Raw genomic sequence first — 12,315 nt, forward strand, 5'->3', positions numbered from 1 at the left:
GGTAAGAGGAGTCCATGCTGACGTCTTCATCTCTTGCTGGAGCCGGCACCAGCAGCGTTTTGTACATGTGTTTTATCCATTCAATTTTGTGAGTAGAATCTTTGCTTTTATAATAATTCTTTACGGTACATCACTATGAAGAATTATTTTTAATGCGAGTCCTTGGGGGCTAAAATAAAGGAAGAAATCATAGCATCAGAACATCTCTAAATGTGATTAACCACAGCACCGGGATTTACACAACTTCATGCCGTATAGACCACCTGTAATTTGGAGTCTAGGAATCTGGTAAGAGAATGCTTATGGTGGTGGTGGATGTACTATTCACAGGATTTTGTTGATTATGGACACTTTTCTCACGGGAGAATCGGTTTAAATGTGGACTGTATACACTGTTCAAAAAAAATGTAAAGAACACTTTGAAAACACACAAGATCTCAATGGGGAAAAATATGCTGGATATCAATACTGATATGGACTGGGCAATGTGTTAGGAATGTAAAGGATGCCCCATCGTTTGATTTTCATGGTGTCTTTGAATTCAGTCCTCCTGTAGGTTGATAATTTTCATTTCCATGAAAGTGAAAAAATTATGCAACAGGCTAGTCCATTTTGCTGAAATTTTCATTGCAGCAACTCAAAATGGTACTCAGTAGTTTGTATGGCCCCACATGCTTGCATGCATGACTGACAACTGCCTGCATACGCCGCTACATGAGGCTGGGCATTGTCGTGCACTAGGAGGAACCCAAACTCCACTGCAGCAGTGTGTAGGGTCTGACAGTGGGTCCAAGAATTTCATTCCGATACCTAAGAGCAGTCAGGGTGCCATTGTCTAGCCTGTAGAGGTCTGTGCGTCCCTCCATGGATATGCCTCCCCAGACCATCACTGACCTCACCAAAACAGTCATGCTGAACGATGTTACAGGCAGCATAACATTCTCTGCTGCTTCTCCCGACCATTTCACATCTGTCACATGTGCTCAGGGTGAACTTGCTCTCATCTGTAAAAGGCACCCTGCCAGTGGTGGACCTGCCAATTGTGGTGTTCAATGGCAAATGCCAATCGGGCTCTATGGTGCTGGGCAGTGAGAACAGGGCCCACTAGAGGACGTCGGACCCTCAGGCCACCCTCTTGAAGTCTGTTTCTGATTGTTTGGTCAGAGGCATTCACACCAGTGGCCTGATGGAGGTAATTTTTTAGGGCTGTGGCAGTGCTCATCCTGTTCCACCTTGCACAAAGGAGCAGATGCCGGTCCTGCTGATGGGTTACAGACCTTCTACGGCCCTGCCCAGCTTTCCTAGCATAACTGCCTGTCTCCTGGAATCTCCTCCATTCTCTTGAGACTGCCGGGAGACACAGCAAAGCTTCTGACAATATTGATGTGCCATCCTGGAGGAGTTGGACTGCCTGTGCAACCTCTGTAGGGTCCAGGTATAGCCACATGCTACCAGCAGTGACACTGACCCTAGCCAATTGCAAAACTAGTGAAAACAGTCAGAAAAGATGAGTAGGGAAAAAAATGCGGGTGGCCTCCACCTGTAAAAACCATTCCTGTTTTGTGGGTCATCTCATTGTTGCCCATCTAGTGCACCTGATAATTTCATGAACGCCAAAGCAACTGAAACTGATTAACAACCCCCTCTACTACTTAACTGACCAGATCAATATCCCAGGAGTTTAATTGACTTGATGCTATATTCTGATTAAAAAGTTTTCCTTTAATTTATTTGAGCAGTGTATATATTTGTTTTTTTTTTTTTTTAAAGTCTTACATTTATTTGATTGTTTATTAGCAATTAATATAACATTGGCATTTGTATTTGTCTATTAATTGGCACACAGCGCAATATATTTGCATTTGTGTTTGCCTCATTGATATCCACCCTTTTTATGCATTACTGGGGTGTACTATGGTGTAGGAATACTCTTTATTCCTGTACTGTACAATTAAGATAAGAGGAATTTTGACTTGCCTGTAAATTCCATATCTTGGAGTACAGTACAGGGCACTCACCATTCTTTGGTGTATGTTGGCTCTTTCCCTAGTGCAGCAACACACAACCAGAAGCTCCCAGCTCCTCTGCAATCAGATCTGGTTTATGGTTTATTCCCCCCACCTTTCCTTTTTCAGGGGGAGGAGGGGTTCAATGAATGTCCTTAGGATCACTGGATTTGGGTCCTGGTGGCTGCCAAAACATCACATCTTTTCATGTGCACTCACTTGCAGTCAGTGATGTTTGCCAGTTAGGCTCACCCGGAGAATGTGTTTCACCATTGAAGTGATTCACTCAGCAGTACCCCATGGAAGAGGAAGTCTACAGGAAACTGAGGTTTCTGGTTGCTGACCCAGCCATTTCTTACTTAAATGGTACCATGATGTTCCCAGTGGATGAGTCTCTTGTATTTAACGTTTGCCAAGCCCGCAAAAAATTGGAATCGGACCCAGGGGATCTTGCCATCTGGCAGTTTTTGAGGAATTTTCCAAGAGCTTGATTTTCTCAGTAGATGCCTTGGAAGACTCCACATAGCCGTTTTGTCGGTTGTCTGTCTACATGACAAGAATCCTATGGCTCAAGTGCTGGTCAGTGGAACTTTCTGTTCTGCAAGAAACAAATTGATAGGCTGTTCTTTGAGGGCAAACACTTGTTTGGACCATTCTTTGATGTCTTCTTCTTTAAATGTAAGAGTGCCCACAGTCACCTTATGGATGAAGGTGAATGTTGACAGGTTAATCAGAAACTTCAGAACCTAAAAGTTCCTTGCTCAAGTAGCAAGTCCCAGCCTTTAAGCAGAAGCCTTCATCCCAATTCTATAAGGACTGGGACAGCCAGCTTCTCCAGATCTGGAAATAAATGTCCCCTTCACAGTGAAGGGGCACTTCCACTCATGCAGCTAGTGGTATGTTTATCATCCTTTGCTGCAGTCTGGACTCCGGAAGTCACAAATGACTAGGCCTGCAGTGTGATGTCCAAAGGTTACAAGCTGGAGTTTTGACACACACACACACACACACACACACACACACACACACACACACACACACACACACACACACACACACACACACACACACACACACACACACACACACACACACACACACACACACACACACACACACCTTCTGAGCCACAAAAAAGTGGTTTCCTTTTCTGTCCTGGAAAGGCTGCCATCCCAGGGGCTCATCACTCCTCTGCCACAAGAAGAGAGGTCTTAAAGCTTGTTCTCCAACCTATTTATGGTTCCCAAGTTAGGCAAAGATGTTGGCTTATTCTTGACCTCAAGGGTCTCGAGTTTCTGAATGTCCAAAAATTCAGAATAGTCAGAGATTGCTTAGCTTCATTGGGGATGAGGTCTCGGTGTCAGTGGATATCAAGAATGCCTACCACCAAAAGTCCCTGGTTTCTAGTATGCATGATGTTGCTGGGAACTGGAACATCTTTATAACAGATGTCGGGCTGGGGAGGTATTCTGGAGAATCTTTCAATTTAGGGAACATGATCGTTAAAGGAAAGTTGCCTATAAACAAACATGCATGAGCTTCAGGTCATTCAGCTGGCTCTCCTGCTCTGGTTTGTCTACCTTTTTGGGGTCTCCCCCATCAGTGGCCATGGCTGTGGCATATGTCTAAAATTAAATAGGTACAAGAAGTTGTGCAGCTCAAGATGAAGCGGACCTGATATTCATGTTCGACGCTTTTCTGCCGTGCACATTTATGGCAGGCAGCAGTCCAGGAAAATTTGCCCTTCACCTTGAACTGTTTGAATAGATTTTGTCTGTGATGGGCAGCACTGTATGTGGATTTTTTGCTGTCCAAATTTAACAAACATGACCAGTTTGTGTCCACAACTGGGGATCCTCAGGCCTCTGCGGGGAATGCCCTGGTGACTCCTTGGAGTCCGTGTTCTCTGGTCTATGCTTTCCTCCACTGCAGCTGTTGTGCAGGTTGAAGATGAAGGGTATTCCGGTGTTTCTTATTGCAAAGGCTTGGTAAAGAACCATGTGCTATGCATACATAAATAAATCTCTTAGCAGAGAAGCCATGGGCACTTCCAGATCATCAAAATTTTTATCTCGCAGGGTTCAATCTTCCATCCTGCTTTACTGTTGTGGCATGGTTGTTGAAGCCAAAGTCCATGGGATAGGGATTGTGTTTTTGCTTTGGTGTCTAGTAAATGTTACTTTGTGTTCTAGCAAGGAAACTTAGACCTCTGTAGTATATTAATGTGCTTTTGCTAAATGCTGTACATAGAAACAATTATAGGAATACAATACAAGATTGATAAAAAATATACCTATAACAAGCAAAATGCTGCTTACTACTTAGCAAAACTATGTTCTGTATACTATAGCAATACGTTGAAAAGGCGTCTCTAGGTTCTGGCAGAGACCTTCCTTGGTGTTTTCATCTAAGAGTCCTCCTTGTCATCCTAACCTGCTGACCTTTTATTTGAAAAATTTACCATCCCCCACCTGGGTGTGCCCCTTTCACAATACTGTGCTTCAATGCCAGAAACATTCTTCAATTCGATCTCAAGATGGCACTGTACATGCCATAGGTCATATATGTGAAAAGTCAAGCTGTGATTGTCTATGGTTGCAGAACAGACTGACCTAACTGTCTGTCAGCTGAAATACAATGGTATCTGCTACCATTTGTATCCAGTAGCTTTTTTTTTTTTTTTTTTTTGCCAGAAGTATCCCCACTAAGAAACTTGAAGTTTTGTCTCCATGACCGACATTTTTTTCCCTGTAGTCTGAGGAAATCAGTACACATATACTGTATGTGTGTGTGTAATATATATATCTCAAACGCAACATGGTGGTGTGAAGCCTACCCACCTTGAGGCAAGTTATTCAACCTCCAGGAAGGTGGACCATTGTACATGGAATGCTTATTTTGCCTGGTGTGAGGCTCACAGGTTTTAGTATGTCATGGGATGCATTTTGGCTTTTCTCTAATCTGGTGTGGAGAGTTCTCTGGCTTTGAGTACTATCAAGGGGCAGATATCCACCTTGGACATCCTATTTCAGAGACCTATTGCATCTCTTTCCTTGGTGTAAGCCTTTGTGCAGGTTTCATACAGGTTATACATCAAGAAAGAAAAAATGCCATCCAAATTGATACGGTAATAGTATCTCCGACTCACTTATATATCAAATTGTATATGATAAACCTAAAAAATACTAGAACACAAAAAAAATGGCAGTTGACTAGTGCAGAACCGCCTGGAAAGTGGTTAATTAAATCTTGTGCAGAGTACTGTATTACTACAAAAGTAAATGCGATATTGTATTTATTCGATCACTTAGATCATGAAAAAGGTTGACATTGACAGAGTGAACATGTTGCAATCACATTAAAATCAAAGAATTAAGATAAAGAACCGTTTGTCGTCTTCAAAAACGGCTGTATAGGCAAAAATGACCAATATGAAGCAATATAATTTCCTTTCTGTATTCATCTGCGGTAAAGTTCCATATATTATGACCTAGTAGAATCGTTTCCTTCTTTAACTGTTCCTTCATGAATACCACAGTAAAAATGAATGAACTCCTAGGGATTAAATAATGGATAATGATGAATACAAAGGAGACAGGGGATGATAATCTTGACATCAGCCTAATAGGATGCACATATTCAGATTAATTGAGTATACATTATATCTCTTTACCTTCTCAATGACTGTGCCATACTGTGTGCATAGTGGGTATAAACCTTCATGGATAGCCAACATGGGTGGAAATGAATCCACAATAAAGAGTGACTCTAAAAGTGAATAAATATGAGATATGAGGAATAAATACCAATGATGCTTATAGTGCCATGAGATAAGTTAATATGAATTACCATGAGGAAGGTCAGAGAAAATTCTTCTCACTGTAGATGTGAAAAAGCATTGATGTATAGGTAAAGGAGTAACCGTCCAGAGTAGTTAATATGGATATTTCAATATTTTCTATATTGCCTCATGCTTATCCAAGATGGAACTGCAACGCTTCTTTCCCCTCGTGGATACCGCAGCCTATGAAGACGCCGAGCGTGATGTCATTACGTTGATGCGTTTTGTCCGCCAATCATCGCAGATGTCGTCCGAACTGTCGCTCCATCTTGTTATGCAGCCAGCGATTATGGGACTTCTGTCTCACGCATCTATATAGGAACCGCACCAACTCTGCATTAAGAGTAATTTTTGGAACCCCCAGAGGGGCATTTATAAAAGGAACCATTGATGTTTGAATGTCCTCTATTGAAATATCCATATTAACTACTCTGGACTGTTACTCCTTTACCTATACACCAATGCTTTTTCGCATCTACAGTGAGAAGAATTTTTTCTGACCTTACTCATGGTAATTCATATTAACTTATCTCATGGCACTATAAGCATCATTGGTATTTATTCCTCATATCTCATATTTATTCACTTTTAGAGTCACTCTTTATTGTGGATTCATTTCCACCTATGTTGGCTATCCATGAAGGTTTATACCCACTCTGCACACAGTATGTATGGCACAGTCATTGAGAAGGTAAAGAGATATATTGTATACTCAATCTGAATATGTGCATCCTATTAGGCTGATGTCAAGATTATCATCCCGTCTCCTTTGTATTAATCATTATCCATTATTTAATCCCTAGGAGTTCATTTTTACTGTGGTGTTCATGAAGGAACAGTTAAAGTAGGAAACGATTCTCCTAGGCCATAATATATGGAACTTTACCGCAGATGAATACAGAAAGGAAATTCTATTGCCTCATATTGGTCATTTTTGCCTATACAGCCGTTTTTGAAGAAGTCGAACGGTTCTTTATTTTAATTCTTTGGTTTTAATGTGATTGCAACATGTTCACTCTATCAATGTCAACCTCTTTCATGATCTAAGTGATCGAATAAATACAATATCACATTTACCTTTGTAGTAATACATTACTCCGCACAGGATTTAATAATCACTTTCCAGGCGGTTCTGCACTAGTCAACTGCCATTTTTTTTTGGGTGTTTCATACAGGTTACACTGCCCGTGATGTCCCTTCTTGTTTCTGTGGGACCTTAATTTGGTGTCATCTTTTTTGCTATTGTCTCCTTTTTGAGCCTCTCTCAGATTTCCTTGTCACACCTTACACGCAAGGTTGTCTTTTTGTTTGCTATTACTTCAGCTCACAGTTGGCAGCCTTTTCTTGCAAGAAACCTTTTCTTAGTTCTTCATTGGGATAGGGTGGTGGCAAGCCATTTTTTTTCTCTTTACTTAAAATGGCTTCTCCATTCCACCTGAATCTGGACATGGTTTTGCCATCTATTTTACTAATCATAAGCATCGTAAGGAGAAGGTGCATCACTCTTTGATGATCAAGCTGTTTGAATGTATCTGTATACTACAACCTTGTTTAGATAGGCTGAGTCCCTATTTGTTTTACCTCAGGGTCCTCGCAAGGATCATGCTACCTCTTGTTCCACCATTTCTAATGAGTATTCCATAGCTTTTCTTCAAGCCTGTTCCCTTGAGGGCAAGGTTCCTCCTTTCCTATGTCAAGGCTCCTTCCACAAGGAGTCTTGGTGCTTCCTGGGAAATTCTGCATCAAGCATTTGTTCACATTTTTAAGGCTGCTACCTTGCCTTCTCTCCATATAACTACAAAGTTCTACCAAGCTCATGCCTCTGCCATCACCTGTTTTCAGTTAAAGGTCTTGCAAGTGACTTTGTAGTGGGATTTTCCCCTACTTTTAAGGTGTGTTGGCCTTTTTACGGTGTTGCCTACCCCTCATATCCAAGGTTTTGAGACATCGGACATGGCCAAGAATAGTACCCAATTTCCTGTGATGCACAGTTTACAGATTTTCCGTTCTTTGTTGTTGTTCTTCATTGCTTGCTAAAAAACTAAGGCAAACTTAGAGGGGGAATTCTTTTTTTTCTTTTCTTTCTTTTAAAAACCACTGTCCATTCACTTGAAATGGTCCCAAGTGGTCATGAACATATGAAGCACCCTGTGCCTTGTGATGTATTTCAAGAAAATTGTTTTACAGATGAATTGAAAATCATAATTTAACACCGAGAAAACATGAACTCTGGTTTATTCTAACTTTTGCTTCCATCATGGCTAAGCAAAACCCCATCCAATAATACTTATATTGATCTCCAAGGCACTTGCAGTGGCCAATAGCAAGGCAGATGGCATAACTTTGTAATGAGGTTGAGGATAACCGAATCAAGTAACACACTAAGACTAAATCAACAGGAAGCTTAGAAGATGATTTTCTCTATAAAGTAACAATTTTATTCCTGGAATGCCCACAATGTAGCACTATGGCTGTGAATCGCACAGTCATTTACACTCAGCATGTTCTGACATATTCTCATTTGCACTCTCCGTAAAGACTGAGTTGTCTCTCTCTTTACAGAATAGTATTACAGAGTACTAGAAGAGATGGCGTGTGCCTTGCACGCCTGGCAATAAAATGAGTGATAGGAATCTAGAGCAGAGGGTTAGCATCAAATTGTGTGTAAAATAGACAAAAGTGCGAGTGAAACTTTGTAAACATTCCCTGAAGAAATCAAGTGTTTTGAATGGCATAGGTGGTTTAAAGGAGGGGAGGGAAAATGTCCACAATGACGCAGGAAGTGGGCAGACAAAAATGTAAAGGATGGGTTGCAAACCCTCGTTGGCTCAGATCAAAAATTGAATGTGTGAATGATGGCAAAAGAATTGAACACAGGAAGTAGTGCGGCAGATTCTAGAGGAGGATTTGGAAACAAGATATGCGTGCTTTCTTCAGACGAGGTGAGTTCTTTGTCACTGCATGCACCAGCGTTTTGTTTCTGAATCATACTGGAAACGCCATGTATCCACCAGGTGAGTGTATAGCACCATAGTGCTGCTCCACAGGCATTCTGAGAATTAAATTGTAACGCCTTGTAATCTCAATGTATTTTTCAGCATCTTTAGCAACATGTCTCGCTGTATACAGTTTTTGAGCTTTCTGGGAAGAACTGATCTTTTTATATGGATATTAAAAAGATAGTAGCACTGAGAATACTAATGCTGATAATGATCTGTCCTGGTTTGGAACATTAACTTGGGTTCAAAATGTTAAAAAGCTACTGTTCATTAAAAATTGAGTGCAAGGTCTGTCTAATTAAAGTCCTAAACTATTGCTCTCCAATTTGTGTACATAAACATACACATATAACAACTATAGGCCTATTAAAAAAAATGTACTTCTGTTTAACACCTGGTGAGTGATGTTCTGCTCTGTAAATGATTATTTCTAGTTTTGTACAATAAAAAATAAAAATTAACATCAAATATTAGACTGTTCGCTCTGCATCCTAATTGAAAACTGATGCATTTTAAATTTTAAGTATTTTTTTGTGTATAGGCACCTGAGCCCCTAAATACACTGAAATCTATGGCTGAAAGAGCAGCTATTGCCACCAATTTAGAAGATCCAGTGCCTGCTATTCATCTGGCTGAGCGAGGTAAAGAAAAAATAGTTCTGCCCTACAAATATGTTGTTTTTATGTGTTTCAATATAGTGATTCATAACCGTGTTTTGCAAGGCATGTAGCAAATATTTTGTACAGCCTTTGAAGCTTGGTACACACGATGAGAATATCAGACACATGCTAGTTGCCATATTGAAAATGAAGAGGTTAGTTACTCAACTTTCAAATATTCTCATACGGCGGAATAGAATTTCGGAAGTATTGTAATGTTTTGCATTGTATTTTCAAACAACTACTGTACTGATTAAATGAAAATCGTTCAAAATAGCATCATCCCAGAAATTTTTTTGCGTTTGTCCCTTTGAATATTGTTGCATGAACTGTCGTGATCAGCTCTCGAAAGCTGTGTAATAACGATCAGATTAGCAGACAATCGCTCCTCGTAGGAAATTTTTCTTACCATTCTCTCATCGTGTGTAAGCCTTAAGAGTGTGTGGTGTTGCTATTGTGAAGTAACTCGGATAACCACCGTAAAATCTCATTGTTTGCAGTTCTAAAATAAATTTTAAAAACTAAAGTTTGTGGGACAGACAAATAGATTTGAAATTCTTTTAATCCGTCTTTAATTTATTCAGTATTAATGGAAAGACTGTTATTAGCCATAATCGCTCTGCAATTCATAAAAATTGTCTAAGCGTTTTGCATTAAAATGTCTTGAAATTTTGACTATGCATGAAATCTACCTTTTGAGCATAACAATTATTTGCACTTGTAGAAATTATCATCACTACAACTACAACACAGCCACCTGCCAGCCAACCCTCAACACAGCTTACCGAAGTGAACATCCCTCTTTCACTGGGTGTGTGTCCCTTGGGCCCTGTCCCACTCACCACAGATCAGCTTTACCAACAAGCAATGCAAGAGGCTGCATGGCATCATATGCCACATCCGTCAGATTCAGAAAGAATACGGTATGCTAAAACATTTATTTTGTTTGGTTTTTCAATCTTATAATAGGGTTTACATTTTTTGACTTTTTTTAAAGTAAGGGGGAAAACGTGGGTTCTCCCCAAAACAAGAATAGAGGGAAGTCTTCCAGTGGAGACACTCGTCCTGGTGACCACCAGTGATTCCCAAACTTTGGAGGGATTTCCTCTCACTTGTGGTTTTGGTTATGGGACAGAAAGTCCGTTTAAATCTCCCTGATAGGATACAAAGGGCAAAAAAAAGCAGATTATAACTCTCTATTACTGTAGCCAAAATGTAGAAAAAAATGTTTTGCCTTTTAGTTCTACTAAAAACCCCCAGAACATTGTGTAATTTCTAAAATGGAGAATAAAATAGTGGTCATTGCAAATTTTTCTGCCACACAATAAAAGGCAACACTTTAAAAGCCCTTACAAAGTCATTCATTTACAGTTGACTGCCCTAGAATTAAAAAGTTTTACGGAAAGTAATTTAAGTGGGGCTTTGTACTTCTGGTGTTCATAAATTAATCAACATCAGCAAAGATATAAACGTATAAAACTAACAACAATTTTTATCTTATTGATTACATGCAAAAATGTTTTTTCTAAAAAAGCTGTATATACAGAATACTCTTCCCTGAATACATTGTTCTCCTGAAACAGGTATGTGCTTTTCATGGGTGCTCCCTCTTCTCCAGGACCAAAGAATTTACATAAGAGGACAGACAACACAATACATTATATAAAATATATTCTAGGTAAAAGAACATGAATAAACTATATTTAACATACAAATATCCAATACCTTGCCTGTGTCATATAAGTCAGACTAATCGCAATCAATGTAATACACATCTGAAGAATGATATAAAACATTTATTATGATAGGGAAAACTTGCCCTTAAATAAGGGAGTATAAAATCCCAATAGAAAAATGTGTGTCAACTCCTTAAGATTGCTAGCTCAAGGGAGGTGGTACCCCCAAGACATATACATGCATCAGATAGGGTCTAAAATATGAACCATGAAATTAAAACATTAGCTAAACACAATGATGAATTAACCACTTGCACTCCTGAGGATTTACCCCCCTTAATGACCAGGCCTCTTCTTGCTACTCGGCTCTGCACGAATTCAACTGATAATTGCGCGGTCATGCAATGCTGTACCCAAACTAAATTTGTCATTTTTTTCACACAATATACCTTTCTTTTGGTGGTATTTGGTCACCTGTGCGCTTTTTATTTTTCACGCTATAAAAAAGACCAAAAATTTTGAAGAAAAACAATATTTTTACTTTCAGCTATAAAAAAATATATAGTAAACTCAAAGTTAGTTATAAATTTAGGCCAAAATGTATTCTGCCACATGTTTTTGGTAACAAAAATCCCAATAAGTGTATATTGATTGCTTTGTGTGAAAGTTATAGCATCTACAAACTATGGTATAGATACTGCAATTTACGCCATTTTTTTGCTATACAGCGCTGCGCTAGTTTACCGGGCAATTGTGCGGTCATGCAATACGGTACATAAATGAAATTTATGTCCTTTTTTTTCACACACATAGAGCTTTCTTTTGGTGGCATTTGATCACCTGTGCACTTTTTTTTTTTTTTTTTGGCGCTATAAACAAAAACATTTTTGAAGAAGAAAAACATTTTTGGAAAAAAATATTTTCTCATTTCGGGCATAAATAATATCCAATAAAACTAAAATTTTGTCATAAATTTAGGCCAAAATGTATTTAGCTACATGTTTTTGGTTTAAAAATCCCAGTAAGTATATATTTATTGCTTTGTGTGAAAGTTATAGCGTCTACAAACTATGGTGTAGATGATGGAATTTACACAGCTTTTACTTTCTGACTGCTCATCACATTTCTTGAGGT

General features: G+C 39.3%; 1 protein-coding gene across 6 annotated transcripts in view; it reads left to right on the plus strand.

Annotated features, from left to right (window-relative positions):
• The window catches only part of CNOT3 (CCR4-NOT transcription complex subunit 3), a 520,718-nt gene that overhangs the window by 391,987 nt on the left and 116,416 nt on the right, over positions 1–12,315 (plus strand). For all 6 annotated transcript variants that reach the window (XM_089652480.1, XM_089652479.1, XM_089652482.1 and 3 more), the window contains 2 exons: positions 9,388–9,487; positions 10,230–10,428. In XM_089652480.1, coding sequence (XP_089508606.1) covers positions 9,388–9,487; positions 10,230–10,428 — 299 coding nt within the window. The remainder of the gene's footprint in view (positions 1–9,387; positions 9,488–10,229; positions 10,429–12,315) is intronic.

The sequence above is a fragment of the Staurois parvus genome, unplaced genomic scaffold (genome assembly GCF_062004578.1).
Source record: "Staurois parvus isolate SC_StPar_1 unplaced genomic scaffold, SC_StPar_1.0 ptg000683l, whole genome shotgun sequence".
Taxonomy (NCBI): Eukaryota; Metazoa; Chordata; class Amphibia; order Anura; family Ranidae; genus Staurois; species Staurois parvus.